The 18,641-nt window shown below is 48.7% G+C and overlaps 7 protein-coding genes across 7 annotated transcripts; 5 read left to right on the forward strand and 2 right to left on the reverse strand.

Annotated features, from left to right (window-relative positions):
- Positions 1-924: 924 nt before the first annotated feature.
- On the reverse strand, positions 925-3,175 carry ASPGLDRAFT_71701 (acetyltransferase SAS4-like domain-containing protein). Its single transcript, XM_022549567.1, has 2 exons — positions 2,114-3,175; positions 925-2,057 (listed from the first exon to the last, which is right to left on the reverse strand). The coding sequence occupies exons 1-2, from the start codon at positions 2,907-2,909 to the stop codon at positions 1,042-1,044; spliced, it is 1,812 nt and encodes a 603-aa protein (XP_022405449.1). The 5' UTR covers positions 2,910-3,175; the 3' UTR covers positions 925-1,041.
- Positions 3,036-4,446, forward strand: ASPGLDRAFT_42370 (dihydrodipicolinate synthase family protein). Its single transcript, XM_022545593.1, has 2 exons — positions 3,036-3,087; positions 3,213-4,446. Exon 2 carries the CDS (start codon positions 3,441-3,443, stop codon positions 4,362-4,364), a length of 924 nt encoding a protein of 307 aa, XP_022405450.1. The 5' UTR covers positions 3,036-3,087; positions 3,213-3,440; the 3' UTR covers positions 4,365-4,446.
- Positions 4,447-4,538: 92 nt separating this feature from the next.
- ASPGLDRAFT_742922 (beta-N-acetylhexosaminidase) lies at positions 4,539-6,737 on the forward strand. Its single transcript, XM_022549726.1, has 3 exons — positions 4,539-4,562; positions 4,614-4,789; positions 4,850-6,737. The coding sequence occupies exons 2-3, from the start codon at positions 4,771-4,773 to the stop codon at positions 6,562-6,564; spliced, it is 1,734 nt and encodes a 577-aa protein (XP_022405451.1). The 5' UTR covers positions 4,539-4,562; positions 4,614-4,770; the 3' UTR covers positions 6,565-6,737.
- Positions 6,738-7,221: 484 nt separating this feature from the next.
- Positions 7,222-8,361, forward strand: ASPGLDRAFT_42372 (alkene reductase). Its single transcript, XM_022545594.1, has one exon. The coding sequence runs from the start codon at positions 7,243-7,245 to the stop codon at positions 8,275-8,277; it is 1,035 nt and encodes a 344-aa protein (XP_022405452.1). The 5' UTR covers positions 7,222-7,242; the 3' UTR covers positions 8,278-8,361.
- A 2,326-nt stretch (positions 8,362-10,687) lies between these two features.
- Positions 10,688-13,275, reverse strand: ASPGLDRAFT_1500109 (VOC family protein; the record flags this gene model as incomplete). The annotated part of the gene is made up of 5 exons (XM_022542095.1): positions 10,688-10,844; positions 10,903-10,955; positions 11,149-11,532; positions 11,688-11,713; positions 11,865-13,275. The coding sequence occupies 5 exons, from the start codon at positions 13,273-13,275 to the stop codon at positions 10,688-10,690; spliced, it is 2,031 nt and encodes a 676-aa protein (XP_022405453.1).
- An 82-nt stretch (positions 13,276-13,357) lies between these two features.
- ASPGLDRAFT_743041 (uncharacterized protein) lies at positions 13,358-13,765 on the forward strand. Its single transcript, XM_022549728.1, has one exon. The coding sequence runs from the start codon at positions 13,422-13,424 to the stop codon at positions 13,680-13,682; it is 261 nt and encodes an 86-aa protein (XP_022405454.1). The 5' UTR covers positions 13,358-13,421; the 3' UTR covers positions 13,683-13,765.
- On the forward strand, positions 13,726-15,027 carry ASPGLDRAFT_163436 (uncharacterized protein; the record flags this gene model as incomplete). Its single annotated transcript, XM_022542545.1, has 3 exons — positions 13,726-14,129; positions 14,199-14,678; positions 14,740-15,027. The coding sequence occupies exons 1-3, from the start codon at positions 13,848-13,850 to the stop codon at positions 15,025-15,027; spliced, it is 1,050 nt and encodes a 349-aa protein (XP_022405455.1). The 5' UTR covers positions 13,726-13,847.
- Positions 15,028-18,641: the final 3,614 nt, after the last annotated feature.

Consider the following 18,641-nt stretch of genomic DNA (forward strand, 5'->3'; position numbering starts at 1 on the left):
TTTGCTCTCTTGACCTCATCTTAAAGAGTATTAGTCAACTCTTGTGACGGCTGATGACAACTTTCTCTTGATGTTCACGTCAACTTCCTGAAATTTAGAAATATGTCAGCATGTTCTTGTTTTATCATTTCGTAAGATCTTTTTCATCACCAGCCAACTGCCATATTTGCAGAAAAGCGAGTCACCGGCGCTCGGAAAAGTACATAGGCGAATACTTCACGTTCCAGCTCCGTGGTGTCCGTTGTACTTTAGCTTGAGATTTGTTTGAAATCGTGACAATCGCCATTCAAAAGTCCTACTTCCTTATAAAGGGCATCGTTGAGGGTGGATTTGGCAGGGTAGTCCACGGCATACAATCCCAACCAGTTGCTTTCAAACCACCTTCCTCGCACCAGGCGTCCCACTCGGACCATTTTGTTAACAAACGAGCTCAGGTTTTAAGATGTAGAAGGTGAAAAATGGAGCTCGCGAGAGTTAGTTATGGTAGCTGCTGGAAAGGTAGGAACAGTCCAAATGTCAGGTGGTCGTTCTCAATCGGTCACTTGAAGTGACCATTTCTGTGGAGTGAATAACTTGTACCTCAAATCGTACTTCTGCATGTATAACCCGTTCTCCTCAGGGCGAAGATCATTGCATTCATTCCTGGTGACTGTTTGTGGGATCATGCGTGAGTTCTCTTGACGCAGCGAAGATTCATTTCGTGCTGAAGAAAGAAGCCGAGGAAGGTCCCCCAGGTAGTGAGATTTCGGCATCAGACCATGCCAAGAATTGGTTGCCGTCCCATGCGCGCGAAGGTACAATGTCCCCAATTTGGTAAGTCGGATGGCCGTCTAGTGAGTATATTTCCAGACATAAAAAGAAGATCGATATTGCTATCCCTAATCTAAACGATGCTATGCTAGCCCAGTAATGTCACAACGAGATAAAAAAAAAAAAAAAAAAATTAATAGAAACGGCATGATCTGGACCCAGTCCAGGAAGAAAGAAGTAAGAGATAAAAGGAATATGAACTAACGAAGGACGATAATATACTATACTGCGCTACCCCTGTCCTCTTCTGCTATCCCTCCTCATCCGCCTCTGTTTCCGCTGGCTCGCCAGAATTGCGTCTTCGGTGAGGATCTCAGGCGGCAATTCGAACTCTTGCTCTTCCATCTCTGGAATTGGATGGCCAAAGGCGAGCGTTTGATGTTGAAGACGGTTGGTTCGGCGGTTGGTAGGGGGTGTTCCCTTCCCCAGAGAGATGGCGCGAACTTGAGGATCGGAGTAGAACGAGGTGAAGGTTTTATTCTCAACAGTTGGAAGAAGTTCGGGAGCAAGAGGAGGTGATGATTGTGGAGGTTGTTGAGAGGGCTGTAGCTCTGATGAATCCTGGTCAGCAGTAGATGGTGCGGTTTTGGATTTGCGGCGTTTCTCGGATGATGCTGAGGGTTTGGGTTTCTTGCCCGATGTGGCGGTTCGGGCTTCGCGATGGAGTTGTCGGGCTGCTTGGACATCGACGTCGTTGGGATCAGCGGGTTCGCCATTACTCTGGACATCGATGCTATCCCGAATGGTATCGTTCTCGGGAGGAACATCTGGTGAGGACGGCTTGTCCTTGGCTAGTTTCCGACGCTTCTCCTCTTCTTTCCAGATTCTGAACTTCTCAATCAAAGCCGAGAGTTCTTTGACGAAAAAGTCGCGCTTCGGCTCGTAGACTTTCTTGTTATCTGTGGCTGTAATACCCATCACGCGAAGCCAGTCGTGACCTCGTAGCTCCTCTAGGAGACGGTCTACCTGGAGCTTTTCATGCTGGGCACGCTCACGCTCGATATTCCGAAGTTGTTTCTCCTGTCGTTCGACTCTGCGGTGCGCGCGGAAATAGGCTCCCTCGTTCAAGGGGTCTTCTTCGCCAGCATCGTGGTCCTCCTTGGGTTCCGGTAATTGTACTACCTTGCAACTGTGGAACTTCAAAAGAGGGTTGCCAAAGGGCAATTCCGGATCAGGAGGCAGGTATGTCGACGGAGGTTTGGTGAGATCGTCAATCAACTGGATCGCCGTATCTCCGGTCAGGAATTCTACGATCCCGTCAGTTCCACGCCGATACAAAAGACACAATTGGCACGCAGCATACCCGTTTTCTGCGGTTCCAGACTCAGCAATTGATCGTAGTTCGGGAAATAAGCAGCCAATTCGCTTCTAAACTTGGGTCCGCTGTCATGAGATCGCAAGGACCGCCGTTCCCGTCCCGCGGAGGGGGCGGGAGCTGGAGCTGGAGCTGGCGGCGGTTGCGATTCCGGCGGCGGAACGCTGTTATTCCTCTGCAAAGTCCGACTGACATTGTTCCGGGATGTCTTGTCTGACCCCACTGGATTTTCCGCAGGCTTGTCTTCAACCTTGTGTTGCTGTTTGGGTTGTTGTGGGTGATGGTGGCGGCTCTCACGCACAGCGGGAGGCGGACGTGGTCGGGGGGAGGAAATCGCGGGAGCGGGAGATATGGTATCTAGCGGATCGGGGGATTCGCGCGGATCTGGGATGGGGGTAGTGGACGGGACATCATGGCGATTTCTGAAATGCGGAGTTTTCGGGTTATTAGAAGATGAGGGAGGAGGAGAACGGTGGTTATATGTGGATGACGAGGCCGAGGATATGAGTCGTGGTCGTCGCGCCGATGCGCGCGGTAGCGGAGCAGCAGTAGCGGCCGAAAGGGGTGAGTTGGCGGGACGGACAGCGAGAGGTTTAGGGGTGGTAGCGGGCTCGATGGTGGTATCTAGCAGATCGGGCGAACTGCCGCGACGACGAAGACGGCGCGAAGAAGACGAAGGAAGGGGATTGAGATGTTGTATACGAGGGCGTTTGGAGGGCGGAGGAAGCAGACTCAGATCGGAATCCTGTCGCACATGCAGAGACGACCTGGACCGGACAGCCATGGTGAATTACATCTGGAGGGTTTCTGGGTATAGGGCAACCGATAATGGAGGAATAAAGGAGTTCAGCCGGGATTGAAGCTGCTGGTCGCCGGCGAAGAGCGAGAGAGAAAAGTTGAGGCCGAAGGAGCAGTTGGCGATGTTACGGTACGGAACGATACAGGGAGACGGGCGTGTTAAGGTGGGTGCGTACGGTAACTTTGGTAATTGGCATACATGGCATGACTTCTATTCAACACATCACTTTCATCTTTTCTTCCCCTCAATCTATATCATTTTCTCTATATTAATTCTGCATCTATATAGAACGACAGTGCATACATAAATATGTGCCGAGTGAAGAAGACAGCTGAGTCATCATCCCACGCAACCCCGGATTTGGCAGCGTGGGGGTTCGGCCAGTGACGGAGCATCTTTACTATCGCGATACACTCGTGGGGGCGGGGTTGCATCGGTGCTTCTCCGGATCTATACTGCTATATAAACCTGTCCTTCCGACCGTAGCTAATTGTCAATTGTTTCAGAATCTACAAAATGACGAGACAACTTGTCCCCGGCGTTTACGTTCCTACCGTCGCCTTCTTCCAAGAGAATGAAGACCTAGACCTGCCAACCGTCGAAGCCCATGCGGTTTACCTTGCCCAAGCTGGTGTCACCGGAATTGTCACACAGGGAAGCAATGGCGAGGCCGTCCACCTCGATCGGGAGGAGCGCAAACTTGTCACAGCTCACACTCGTAAAGCTCTCGACGCTGCCGGCTTCACCTCCGTGCCCGTGATTGTGGGCTGCGGATCCTCGTCTACCAGAGAAACGATTCGGTTCTGTCAAGACGCTGCAGAGGCCGGAGGAGACTGCACCATTATTCTTCCGCCATGCTACTACAAGGGCCAGGTGTCTAACGAGGCCCTGCTCGACCACTTCCGTATCGCCGCAGACGCTTCGCCCCTCCCTGTCCTCATCTACAACTTCCCCGGTGCCTCGGGTGGTATCGATCTCACGTCCGATGATATCCTTGTGCTCTCTCAGCACCCCAACATTGTTGGCACCAAGCTCACATGCGGCAACACTGGCAAACTCGCCCGTATTACATCGCAGGTCAAGCCCTCCTTCCTTACCTTTGGCGGTTCTTCGGACTTTACCCTGCAGACGCTTATCGCCGGTGGCGCTGGTGTGATTGCTGGTATTGCCAACTTGATTCCCCGCTCCTGCGTGAAGGTCATGGAGCTTTACAACAGCGGCAATGTGGCGGAGGCGCAGAAGCTCCAAGCGATTGTGGCCCGTGCGGATTGGCTTGCTATCAAGGGAGGATTTGTGGGGGTGAAGAGCGCGTTGCAGACATATCGGGGGTACGGGAAATACCCGCGACGGCCCTGCGTGGCGCCGTCTGACCAGGAAGCAGAGGCAATCAAGGAGAGCATTCGCGAGGGAATAGAGACGGAAAAATCGTTGGAAAATTGATTTAAGTTATCATTGGTCGATATAATGTACCATAACTTGTACTATGTAACTAGGTACAGTAACGAACCGAGCTTTACCCGGAGTATAGCGTGTATACTTGTAGTACGGAGTACTCCACAAACAAAGTAAACAAACATTCTCAATACAACCAGGTATGAACTGCAGTCTCCCCAACGGCTCTATTATGGTCACACATGAATTTCTCGCTGTAAAAAGCCGTTCTGGTGTCTCTCAATGGCATGTCTGGACTGTACTGTGGAATGTTGGGAAAGTGCTAAAGCTCAGCTTCCCTCGCTGATCACCAGCTGATCTCCCTCGCCTTCCTCCTTTATTTCTCCGCACCTCCCCATCTACTCTTCTTCAACATCTTCCATCTCCATGCACTATTAATCCATCATTTTCCGCCATGAAGCTTTCTATACTGACTCTGGCTGCGGCTGTCTCATCAGTCGCAGCAATCAGCGTCAACCCCTTGCCAGCTCCACGCAAGATCACCTGGGGATCGTCCGGCCCCAAACATCTGGACGGCCGCATCTCGCTCCGTGCAACACGTGACACCCACACTCAGCTTCTGGCCAACGCTTGGGATCGAGCCTGGCACGCTGTTTCTTCGCTGCATTGGGTTCCTGCCGCTACAGAGGCCCCTATCGCTTCATATCCTGCATTTCCCACTCCCTCCGCTCGCAAGGCCAAACGAGCACCTTCCCCGTCGTTGACCTATGTTGATGTCAGGGTTGAGGATACTCATGCTGATTTGCAACATGGTGTCGATGAGTATTACTCGTTGAATGTTACGGAGAGCTCCAGCAGTGTTTCCATTTCCGCCAAGACTGTCTGGGGTGCTCTCCATGCGTTTACCACTTTGCAGCAGTTGATCATTTCCGACGGTCATGGAGGATTGATTATTGAGCAGCCTGTCGAAATTTGGGATGCACCCTTGTATCCGTACCGTGGTATCATGATCGACACTGGTCGTAACTTCATCACGGTCCCCAAACTGCTCGAGCAGATCGATGGTCTGGCCCTGTCCAAGCTCAATGTCCTGCACTGGCACATTGGTGATGCGCAGTCGTGGCCTGCACAGATCGACGCGCATCCTAACATGACCAACGACGCTTACTCGAAACGGGAGATCTATACTCACGACGACATGCGCCACATTGTCGGCTATGCCCGTGCTCGTGGAGTCCGCATCATTCCTGAGGTTGACATGCCCAGTCATGCAGCTGCTGGATGGCAGCAGGTCGATCCGGAAATCGTGACATGCACTGACTCTTGGTGGTCCAACGATGTATGGAAGTATCACACTGCAGTCGAACCAAACCCGGGCCAGCTTGATATCTTGAACAACAAAACATACGATATCGTGGGCGATGTTTACCGTGAGCTGTCGGGCATCTTCCCTGACAAGTGGTTCCATGTTGGGGCCGACGAAATTCAGCCCAACTGCTTCAACTACAGTCGCCATGTTACCGAGTGGTTTGCTGAGGATCCTTCGCGTACCTATAATGATTTGGCGCAGTACTGGGTGGACCGTTCCATGCCCATATTCCGCAGTGTCCACAGCAATCGCCGTCTGATCATGTGGGAAGACATCGTCCTGTCCACTGAGCATGCCCACAAAGTACCCAAGGATGTGGTCATGCAGAACTGGAACAATGGACTTGAATATATCGATAAACTGACCGCACAAGGATACGACGTGATTGTGTCGTCGTCCGACTTTCTCTACCTGGATTGTGGCCAGGGCGGATTCCTTGGCAATGACCCTCGATACAATGTCATGGACAATCCAGATCCCGACACTCCTAACTTCAACTACGGAGGCAACGGTGGATCGTGGTGCGCACCGTACAAGTCGTGGCAGCGAATCTACGACTACGACTTTACGACCAACCTCACCGAAACGCAAGCGAAGCATGTTATCGGAGCAGCCGCTGCCTTGTGGACTGAGCAGACCGACGACGTGACAGTGTCGAGCAAGATCTGGCCTCGTGCTGCTGCGCTGGCGGAGCTGGTGTGGTCTGGCAACCGCGATGACAAGGGACACAAGCGGACGACCTCGATGACGCAGCGGATTTTGAACTTCCGGGAGTATTTGGTTGCAAATGGAGTGCAGGCTGAAGCATTGATGCCGAAGTACTGCTTGAAGAATCCGCATGCGTGTGATCTGAACTACGATCAGACTGCGGTTCATTGACTGAATGGCCGGAATGGATCTGGTTCAATTAGGTTTCGGGGGGTGTATATATTATGGTGCATGATTATCCATGTGATGCTCATGATTCTTTAGCTATGCTGTTGACTTTCGTTTTGCATCAGAATGCCCGAGGTAGCATATTCAATGAATACGTATACATTGTGATAACATTATGCTTTCCATTCCTACGTATTTTAACATAGACACTAAGCTATATATGCAACGTTGTTGCAATTCCGGTACGGGGTGAACGACTGTCTAATACATCTGTCGCCTTTCGCTCTTGACTCTCCCCGTCCAATCAGAATCATTGCCGAATCGGGCTCCGCTGTGGGCTCCCGGAACCCGGGCGGACGGGGATGACTGACGCTCGGAGTTTCGCTCTGCAGACTCCGGGAAGGTAAGTAATATGATTGGCTGAAGATGATGGCTGAGAAATCAATGTGGAGAAGTTAATCCGTACCAGGGGTACGTACGGAGTATGTACAGAGTACTCCGGAGTACAATTGCAGACTGCCTATCCTATTTATATCCACCGGCATACTAGAGGATACTTACTTGTACTCAATCAATTCTTTCCTATCATTCGTTCTATACTCCAAATTAACCAACATGTCAACCTCCAAACTCTTCACCCCCCTCCGCGTGGGCCAATCAACCCTTTCCCACCGCCTAACAATGGCCCCCATGACCCGTCTCCGCGCCTCCAACACCCACGCCCCGCTCCTCCCCCTCGTCAAAGACTACTACCGCCAACGCGCCTCCGTCCCAGGCTCCCTCCTAATCACCGAAGCAACCGTGATCTCCCCGCGCCACAGCGGCTACACCAACGTCCCCGGGATCTACAGCGAGGAGCAGATCTCCGCATGGAAAGAAGTCACTAATGCAGTGCACGAGAAGGGCTCGCATATCTACATGCAGCTCTGGGCGCTGGGACGTACTGCGAACCCGGGATTTATGAAGGAGAAGGGATTGGACCTTGTGTCTAGCGGCGATGTACCCATGAAGAGCATGTTCAGCGGAGAAATGCACCACCCCAGACCGTTAAAAGAGCAAGAAATTCTCGCCGCAGTGGGCGATTACGCAGCCGCAGCAGAAAACGCAGTAAAAGCAGGCTTCGACGGCGTTGAGATCCACGGAGCAAACGGCTACCTCGTCGACCAATTCATCCAAGACACAGCCAACAATCGCACCGATAACTGGGGCAGTACTATTCCCAACCGCTCCCGCTTCGCACTAGACGTTACCCGCGCCGTCACAAAGGCCGTGGGCAACGACAAAACCGCCATCCGACTAAGTCCCTGGAGCAGATTCCAGGATATGCGCATGGAAGACCCGATTCCGCAGTTCTCGCATCTCATCGAGAACCTGTCAGACCTTAAACTCGCGTACTTGCATCTCTGCGAGTCGGAGGCTAAGACCGCTGGTGAATCCCTCCGTCCGTTGATTGATAGCTACAACAAGGCTGGTCCGGTTATGGTTGCTGCTAACTATACGGGTGAGACCGCGGTGAAGGCTGTTGAGGAGGAGTACAAGGATAATGATGTTATGGTTGCTTTTGGGAGACCGTATATTGCGAATCCGGATCTGTCGTTTAGGGTTCGGGAGGGGCTGCCATTGGCGGAGGTTAGACAGGAGGGTGTTTATGCGCAGGGTGAGGAAGGGTATACGGATTATGGGTTTAGTGAGGGGTTTAAGGCAGCTTATGAGTAACCATTTGGTGGTTGATGATTGCATGTACATATAGATACTAGACTTGTATAGCTAACCAACCTAATGCATCATCCTAGAGGAAAGATTCACTTATTATCTTCTTTCTTTGCAATAAATTTGCGCTTCTTGATGGGTTAGGTGCAGTGAATGTAAAATGTCATCATTTCTCATCCGTCTACTTCGTCCTTTTCTCTCTTGTTTGACTTAGCCCCGTCCCTCCCTTCTTTCGTTTTACAGCCTAATTTGAACTTGTCAGAGACATCTACTATATGGCTACGATATACGATATGCTAGCCAACATAGTGGTCCATAGGGCTATATACCAGTCCATAACACGATCCCTCGAGCGAGCCATTCGAAGATTCGAAGTCTTCATGTGACTATCTTCTTGCAACCAAGAGGATTCACAGGGTTTGAGAAAAGGATGGCTCACGAAAAAGATAACATGTCCGAATGACCATTAGGATTACTATAAAAAGAGGTATTAGGCTGCCGTTCCCGCTAACGGAATCCGCTTTTTTATCTCGCCCGGGAGAAACTCGGGGCTGGGGACCGGACTAATCTCATCCTCCCCGGATGCGTTTCGCTTCACTTGGTGAATACATTGCTGGCGCCGGCAAATTTAAGACAAGCCCTAGTCTTATACGATACACTCGCGTTGACGACCAGATCATACATATAGCGGTAGGGGCATATACTATGTCTCCTCAATTAATATTAGCGCAACACACAAAGGGCCACCCTTTTTTCGTCTTACGGCTCACGTTCCACCTCATATAAGGAGGTCTATAATTTTTGCTGTGGTCTCTGCCGAAATTCTAAGTCGTGTTGCCCATTTTGCGCTCTTGTCTACGTCTCTGGGAATTATTTCAAGCGTGTGGTAATATCTGTCCGTCACAGACCCAGAGATACTTTCTCAATCTATACCCTTGGGGCTAAGGGAGATTCAATAAGCAGGTCTCTTTTCGAGGCCACAGCATATGCATAACGGTGCGATAACGACTTATGCTACGCAATCTTCGATGTGCCGGAGCACTCGATGTTGATGATAAGTTGCTAAATGCAATTGTCCTCAACAAGACATTTCTTTAGGGGACTAATATTCCTTTGGGTTACATGAATCAACTCATAGGCAAGGGGTAAGAACCGCACCGCCTAGGCTACAACTATATTTGATAACATGAATATCAAGTTAAATAATCGTCAGCTGGAACCCCATCCCATGTTCGAGAAAGGGATAATCGGAGCACGTGAGGCAGCTTGCGCTCTTGCAGTGTGTTAATCCTGCAGGAGCACATTGATTTCACACGAGAGAGGGTGACTCAGGTTTCAGCGAGGCACTTTCATGAAACAGGCCAGCCCGGAAAATTACAGGCGTCCTCGAATCTTAAAATAGAACTTATCAATTTACAGTACCGACTCGAAGAATTGAGCAAAAGCGCGCTTGTATTTGTTTGGGGCCTCCTTGCACTGAGTGCGGACGACCATAAGAGATCCCATCTTCCAGCCCTTAGATCTATGTGCTAAACCGACGAGGAGCTGATGAGAATCCCTAATATGGACTATTGCCTAATCCAAACAGAGCGTTTCTCTTTGCAGCGGGATACCTCTGCTCGACACAAGCCAGACGCTGACTTATGTTCTCACCCACGGTTTGTATAGAAATGAATTTTGCTTTTGCTGTATGGGTATTTCGCCAAGGACAAGATCACAGCCCTAGAAATGTGGTATGGGAAAAAGCCATTTAATATAGATGCCGCATTTCTCAACGGCGATGAATATGTTGATGACCATTGACAAATTAGAGCCACCGTCAATACAGCTTGCAAGATGCATTGAGCAGAGCTGTACTTGGTTGGTATACAAGTTGGGCACCTCTTTTCTTCGCTTTGAGCATTCGGACATTGGTTTTAAGCTGTTCTTTGCTCGGCACAGTCAACCATTTCTATAGGATATCTCGGCTTCCGGTATGGGTTCATGAGCACATACGAGACTATTTTTCTAGAAACTGTTAGTGGCGCTTAAATATACTTATGTGCACTATGGATCATTGTGCTTGTTTGAACCTAGTAATGGCCCTGGTTGGAATACATACCAAGTGGCTTTTATATCAGGTCTACCTGTAACTTTCTAGGGTTTCTTTTTTCATTATATGTTTGAGATAAGCCGTCCATATTTGCTGGTACAGGCTGTCGGATGCCGTTATGCATGAGTGGCCGCCCCAGTCTAGCATGTGTTGTGGATCATTTTCACCATCTCATGCTGATATCGTGCTGGTACAGAGTGATAATGATGATAATAACTAAACACCTGGTGTGAATCAATAACTCATGATATTAAGCACGACGGTAATTAATAAATCAAGGTACAGCAATTCTAAAAGAACATCCAAGGGAACTGGAACTAGCCCTTAGAATTTCCAATTCGACATATCTGGAGAGGTCACTTCGCTATTCATCCCATTGGTACCCTTTGGAGGATAAGCCAAAACCCAGGAGGCGAAGAAGAAGTCGTTCCAATCAGCTTTTGCCTCCATCAGGTGTGTAACTGTAAAATCGACAATGTAGCTATTATGACACATGTTAGCAAGATACGCAAAGATGGTTAAGAGACAGGTACACTCACATTTTCTTAGATCCCTTGTGCCCAACCAAATGATGAATCCCACGCAACCAAGGCTTCAGCCTGACAGAGCACATCTCATTGAGTTGGTACAATTTAAGTCAGTAAGTCTTGACATGCAAAAGGAAATTTCATGGCAACTTGTTTGAATGCCGAAATAAAGCATTGCCGGATCTCCTCGCGCTCATCGCCATCCAGCGACCAGAACTTTTCTTTGCTCAGACGGAGACCCGGAAATTTAGTGTACACCATATACTCGATAAACCCAGCTGGGACCAGATCGTATTCATCCTGACGTTCAGACTTGTGTGCCAGGCAGATGGGTAGGTGTGTCGCTTGTCTCGCGGCAAACTTCATGTACGCTTCAATATCGCAAAAGGTACCCGTTCCCGCTTGCTGTGCTCTGATAGTGTGAGGCTCGCCTTCGGTTGCCACGTGTGGTATCTGTCGGTAGACCTTCAAGAAGGCTTCCTCGGTGGTTTTATTGACGTTTTCGCAGATGAATATCGCCTCGCTGTAGGAGAGCGTGGGACCACCAATCGTTTCGAGTAAGTCGAATTGCCGGACGGTCTCCGAGTATTTTTTTTTTCTTGATTCGCCATTTCGAGGGCTGCGGGTTGGTAAATTATACCTCTTTATCGATCCAAGGGTTGCCAAAAAACAAAAAAAAAAAAAAAAAAAAAAAAATCGTCCCGTTTGTTCTAACATTTTGAGTCGATACGGGCTCGAGATAACTAAGGTACAGAGGAAAGTAATGAGAAAAGTTTACATCTAATGAACACAATTACATCATGTGATCTATCGTTTAGGGCACCTGTATAGCAAGGTAGTAGTATCTAATGCTAATACCAAGAGTCCTGGTATCAATATGCTTCTATTATTTCCTCGGCGCAGTCGTGATTATAAGGGAAACATGACTATTGTATGAAAACAGCGTGGAGACTAATACAATTCCAGTCATTTACATATCTCAACTCCCAACAACTTCCCACAAATCTCCAGGCTCTCTCGCTGCATCTGCTCGTATAAATCAAACTCATCCTTTATGGAATCACCCAGTGCTCGTTGGAATTCCTTCAGATCTGAGCCCGCGTCTCGAATCAGTTGCTGTGACTGGGACTGATTTCCGAGGTTCGAGTTGAAGATTCCTCCCGCAGATAACGGTAGAAAGTCTTCGTAAATAATGGGTTCGTATTCGAGAATACCCTGTTTCAACAGTTCACTCAATTTTGCACTTGCCTGGGGTTTCTGTTTTCCATTGATGACTGCTGATGATTCCAGTCTATAGCAGAAATACGCCAGCTTCTGAGATCGCAACTGGTCCAGATCATCCGGGAACTCCAGAAACCGTCTTTGCAAGATCTCCTCATACTGAGCCGCAGACGCCTTCACCTCTGCTGTCTCCGCATTTACTCGTTCCAGAATCTCATCGTACAACTGACGACCCTGACGCGTCAGGGCGTAGCCCCGCTGTTCGACTTCCCCGAATCTCGCCGTATGAGATCCCTTGATATATACACCCGACGACGCATCCCGGAAATAAACCGTCTCTTCCAGTGCCTTGAAACTCGTCTGCCGTAAGAGAATCGGGCACTTCCGCTGCGGAGGTCCTTCAATGCGTTCCTTTGCAGGCATCCCACGGTCTTGCATCAATTTCTGCACGAGGTCGATATCGATCGTCCGCGGTGTGAGATGGTTGATATGACAGTTCGGGAACGAGACAATATCAGCAACCAGTGGATGCTCGTCTTTCAGAATTTGATACTCCTCCAACGTAACCGTCGCCTGTGAATGCCAACGAAACGTCTCCAGCCCTTCCTTGATAAACTCCTTACACTCCTCCTCACTCAACGACCCCTGTTCCTCAACCCGACCAATAAGCTCAACCAACCTCTCCGTAAAAACCCTCCTCTGCCTCAGCGCCCTGACTGCTAACTCCCTCGTCCTCTCTGTCAACAACTCCATCCTCAACAGCGTCGTAAACACCCGAAACGGGTTGTTATCAAGCGCTTCCCTCTTCCTCGGCCGGAATGCAGTCGCGTGCATTGGGAACCCCACGACACTGAGATCGTAGTATCCCACTGGATACATGCCCATGGTGGCGAACATGCGGCGGATAGTGGATAGTTCGTGTGGTGTACCGAGGCGGATTGCGCCGTGTCTTTCGACGCGGTTTCGGGAGGGAAGGATCGTATCTGGGTCGAGGTCGATGTGGTTGTGGTTGTCTTTGCATCGCGTTTTCTGGGACTTGAGGGCTGTAGCGTCTGCTTCATAGACTAGGTCGACTAGGTCGCCGTATAACGGGACTTCGGTTCTGTACATTTCGGAGAGGGCATGGCAGAAGCGGGCGCGGAGGGTGTCTTGGTCGAAGGACATTTTGACTTTGGAAGGGCAATAACTTTGCATTGTATACAGATTAGCACAGAGACGTAGTCGGGCTATATACAAATTTTTATCTATCATAGTCATACTTGTAGATATAGTTATCTATCAGTGTACTACACCGATAAACCCCTCACATCATGCTTATCCGTTATCTGCTTGGCTTATCCGTCGGGACACGGGCCTCCATGGACAAAGGATATCCTCGGTCAAAGAGTTCATGTTATGTAAAATATCTCATAGTGTTTAGGGCATCCTGGTTGCTATTCTTGTTGTTGTTGTTATGTCCGATGTCCCGACGGATGCTGCTCCGCTCCGACGGATTCGGTAACCGCGAACACCTGGAGTATACTACACCTCCGCAAAACTTCGTAGTAATTGTTAGTTCCCCGGACGCATAATGCGGGGATGGAGTAAGTTAGCAGTATCACTGAATGGATATTCCCGAAAATCCGTCTCAGACAAGGTATAAGAAGTAGCAGGCCCGCGGTAGAGAACCAGAACCAAGACAACCACAACAGCCACCATCATCCCACATCCATTCCCATAACCCAATCGAATAAACCATGTCTGAGAACATGTCCAATGGCAGTACTCGCCCAACAATCAGCGAAGCCACCCGCGCAAAATGGTCCGGCAACCCCGAAGCAATCGCCGCAACCTTGCCCTCAATGCTCGACCTAACCATCGAAAACATCACGGAGAACGTTATGAAGATCAACTCGATGTGTGATAACCCGCGTTTGCGTTTTCTGATTATGAAGTTGGTCAAAGCGTCGCATGATTATATCAGAGATGTGGGACTGCAGTTTGATGAGTGGGAGCAGGCGTGGCAGTTTTTGACTAAGGTGCGTTTCCTTTACCCCAAGCCGCGTTTTGAATCAAAAGAGGACGAACTCTGATGCTTTGAGTAACAGGTCGGCCAGATCTCCACGGACGTCCGTCACGAATTCGTCCTCCTGTCTGACATCCTAGGAATCTCTGCTCTGGTGGACGCCATCTCATACCCGTCTGTCCCAGGCGCAACAGAGTCCTCTGTCCTTGGCCCGTTCCACGATGAGGAGGCGCATTCATTCCAATACGGTGAATCTATCACCACATCCGGCACACCTGGCGAACCGACAATCGTGCAAGGATACGTCAAAGATACGGACGGCAATCCCGTGAGCAAGGCTCTGATTGACGTGTGGGAAACCGACGGTGATGGGGTATACGACCTCGAATATGAAGTGCAAGAAAGTGCAGATCCGAACTGTCGTGGGAAGGTAGCCACCAATGAGGATGGCCATTATCTGTTCTCGTGTGTGAAGCCGGTGGCGTATCCGATTTCCAATGATGGGCCTGTCGGAGAGCTGCTGAGGACGCTGAAGAGGCATTGGTATCGGCCTGCTCATATGGTAAGTACTTTTCCCTGCCCTGGCTTGGTTCTTTATCATTCAATTGCTGATGGGTTGGTAGCATTTTATGATCGAGCATCCGCAATATTCCAGGTTGATTACTGCTCTGTATTCTCGAGACAGCAAGTTTGTGGAGAGTGATACGGTCTTTGGGGTCAAGCAGAGTTTGATTGTGGATTATCGCTGGTGTAAAGACATGGAGCTTGCAGAGAAGCATAATGTTGAGCCCGTTCTGAAGACCATTGATGGACAGGAGAGTCAAGGGTTCTGGTTGCTGGAGCGGGACTTCATTCTTGTGAAGAAAAGTCCTTTTGCGCCAAGGAAGACGCAGGATGAGGTGGTTCGTTGAGTTTTCGGGTCTCTATAAACGTATAATAGAATGAACCGTTCTTGGATGGCTCTATACACGCGAAATTTGAACTGGATCCAATCACCTCTGATCCCTGGGAGGTTCTGGTAAATTATACATCAGTTCAGGGTCATCACCGTGCCACCAGTGCTCAGCATTAGGAATGAGTTTGTCGATGCCTTCAATTTCTAATCTCAGGGCACCTGACTCCTTGAATTATATCAATCGATCTATTTGAGCGTCGTACTTTTTATTTTTCCCTTTCTAGTATCCGCGAATACACAGATGCTCCAGGCTATCCGGTAAACAGTCGACCGGGTCGATCTGTCTTAGGTCATGGTTGTTGACTCGTATAAAGTACATCAAAATGTTGACACCTAGGCTCAGTCGCTTCAAGGCCGAAAAGTTCTTGAGCGATCCGCTTTGTTCTCACATCGATACCGGGTGTGTGCTATTCCTCTCAACCATTGCATGACGCCTGTCATAGTCAAACAAGGCATTCAAAGCTTAGTCTATTTCCTTTTCAATCTCGCCATCGTCTTTACATTTGATTGTGCCTTGTTTGAGTTAGTCCAAAATAGATAAGTCGAATTCGATATTCAGGTCCAGTATCTCCAACGTCTTTCTGTGTTGGAGAAGTGCATACAGCAATGTCCTGGGGCTGAAGTTCTCGTCTTCCTCGCGAATATATATTCATCCCCCTAATGAATATTGGAATTTGCGGAGGGTCTTGCACGAGTATACAACTTTAGCAAGATAAACGGCAAATAATAATGAGTGGTTGATAGCGATTCTGCTGATATTGGACGATTCGGGCTCTAGTCGGGGTTTCCCATTTGTGGTCTTCTTGCAGAACATCTATGCCCACGCACTCAATGGACGGAAGACAGTCGGTAATCGCCAGAAAACCTAGAAAATCCATGTCTTGGTATTCGTCGGGGGTCACCCAAATACCAGGACTATTGACGAAATATATCCTGCTGATATTTCGCAGATATGGCTTATCACTGGGGTCCGCGTTGGTTCGACGAAACATCTCGTAGAGAGGGAATAGAACAGGTTGAACTTTTCCCTTCTTCCTTCCTTCAGGCCAGTAGAATCCTGTATAGTTAGCAAATTTCGGTGCCATTTTCATGCTCTCCAGGTCTGGTGAGACCGAAATCAGCAAAGCAGCCAGGGCTTGCAAGATAAACGCTCCACGAGTGCCACTGCTGCTGAAGTATCCATCTTTTGTTTGCCGATGCATTGAATTCTAACCAAGCTCTGTCAAGCTTGATTTCTGCATCAACATATTAACCACTCGCTCCTCCTCGGAATTCACAAACCCTGCTCGTCGAGTCGCAGCCCGGAGAAACCGCATCTCATCCTCGCTCAGTTCCCGTTGGCATTCTTTTTCAGCATAATCCTTGTGTTCCAACACTCTCCCAGTACCCAATATGGCGTACATAGCGCCCCAGAGTTGGTCTTCTCAGGATATCCATGGCAGGTTAAATGCACGGTCCACACTGCAATCCGTGCCCCGGATATCAATTCGATGAAACTTTTTGCGTGCTGCCATGACGCAAAGAGAGTCAAGAGCTCGGGATTGAACGGATGGTGCTTCCACATCATGATTCGATGGTAGGAAGGAAATTATGTGTATTAGAGTGTCGATGGGGAGACTGGTCAAGGTTGTCATTCTGATCAATTGAATGGAACATCAGGGGTAAGTAACAACTATCACCATGGATGAGAAACTCGAGAACCGTGGCCGCTTTGGCAGTCACGTGGTTACAAACGAAGCCTCAATTTTCCATACTAAGTTTCACTATAATTCTTGTCTTCTTTCTGAATACTTGCGACTTTGTGGTCTATAGAAAATACTTGGTGTACTTAGGTGTCGATCGTCCGGATACATATCCTGGCACGCGATCGACGAACTGCGGAGTGTAGAATAGATGGTTGATATATATATATCCGTTCTCAATATTTGTCATTGTTTTCAGGATTCTTAGATTCTTTTCAATGCCTAGAGATGGATATCATATATGGAAAATTGTCCATTTGAATTATTATGCCAGTATCGTATAGCAAAGCCAGCAAAGACCGACTCGCTAAGTCCGTACCCAGGGGTGTTATGACAATCCTTTGTTACTTTTGTAGCACTTCTACTATATAGGTGGCAGAGAAGCAGGATTGGAACTGCCCAGCGACCGGCTACAGCCGAGTACCAACGTCTCCGGTGTTATTTACTGGTACACGACCGCCACATGCCCCAATGCACAAGCCCAATGCACAGATCCCAAAGGAAAGGAATAATGACGAGCGTCTACATAGTACATAGTACATAATACAGATACAAGACCAGTACATACAATAAAAGTACACTTACACCCGTATCGTGTTATTTCCGTTATGATGACAACGATCAGCAAACTGCAGCGCACTAACATCCCACCAATACTAGGACATCACGGACAAATCTCTTAAGGAATTTGTTATCAATCTGTAGATTCCTGGACATACCCGAAAGAGCTCACTGCATCTACCGTCCCGTCATTTTGCGGAGATTGATATCACTTGCTTGCTCGTTACTTTCTGCCGTGTCCTAATGAACCGGAAACGCTGCATTCCAAATTTAAGCTATTATTACCGCGGCTACTCGAATATATTACTGATGAATATATAAGTATATGCAAGGATTCAGGGTATAGGATACAAGATTGCGTTCCATGCACTCCGTGTGGCTGCCATAAGCATCTTATCGCCACAAGGAAGTAATATCACAGTATGTCAGTCACAGGCTGCGCCTGTCGCATAAGCGATATGTTTAGTCAGGACGGAGAGGTTAACTAACTATCGGAGGAACTATTTACCCACACTGCGCGCGCATGTATATAGAGCCGCCCGATCGGGCATTTGTTCCTCTCTTCCCCAACGAAATCTTTTGTGCCAAACTAGTCATTAGTGTCTCCGGGCCTGGCCCCTAACACAGTACATAATACAGTAACCACACTGGTTTGCCCAGGGATTATTCACGATCTTGCTGTAATTACCTGAAACATGCTTGTACATCTACAGCCACATATGTACAAGTACGAGTACGACAAGTAGTATGTTTGTGGTGGATCATCTAATGACATCAGCGCGGCATCATCGGTCATCGGGGTGTTCGTGATGAACATTATCTTTGTTTCGAATCATGGCTACTGTCTTACTTTAGTACTGTACCTTTGACCTTACTTCTGCAGTAACCCTATCTGGCATCTGTATACGAAATCCAATCCAACATTCTTCACTCTACACCACAAACACTCCCAACAGAAAAACATAAACAAAAACCCAAAACACGGAAGATCAGGTTCAAACCATTTCCCCAACTCATGGCCCGCAGATCCCCTCTTAGTTTAGGTTCCCACCAGCATGGTAAATTACGCGCACAGCATTCATGTGTGCTGTCGATACTTACATACCATTACCATGCTAAGTTCTTAGTACATACGCACCAGCCACGATCTCTGTATCTCTCGGTATACTTCGGGCCGCGGATCCTTCCGCTGTACGGAGTCTCGGACACACGGCACGATTACTAGTAAACTCGTCTCTGCTTTATTAGGTTATCGGATCTGAATCGG

Source organism: Aspergillus glaucus (genome assembly GCF_001890805.1).
Source record: "Aspergillus glaucus CBS 516.65 unplaced genomic scaffold ASPGLscaffold_2, whole genome shotgun sequence".
Classification (NCBI taxonomy): Eukaryota; Fungi; Ascomycota; class Eurotiomycetes; order Eurotiales; family Aspergillaceae; genus Aspergillus; species Aspergillus glaucus.

Excerpts from the sequence above, each read along its gene's own strand:
- ASPGLDRAFT_71701 (XM_022549567.1), bottom strand. The coding sequence starts at position 2,909 with ATGGCTGTCCGGTCCAGGTCGTCTCTGCATGTGCGACAGGATTCCGAT. Across the intron at positions 2,058-2,113 it reads TCTGGAACCGCAGAAAACGG|AATTCCTGACCGGAGATACG; the intron begins GTATGCTGCGTG and ends ACGGGATCGTAG.
- ASPGLDRAFT_42370 (XM_022545593.1), top strand. The coding sequence starts at position 3,441 with ATGACGAGACAACTTGTCCCCGGCGTTTACGTTCCTACCGTCGCCTTC.
- ASPGLDRAFT_42372 (XM_022545594.1), top strand. The coding sequence starts at position 7,243 with ATGGCCCCCATGACCCGTCTCCGCGCCTCCAACACCCACGCCCCGCTC.
- ASPGLDRAFT_743041 (XM_022549728.1), top strand. The coding sequence starts at position 13,422 with ATGCTTATCCGTTATCTGCTTGGCTTATCCGTCGGGACACGGGCCTCC.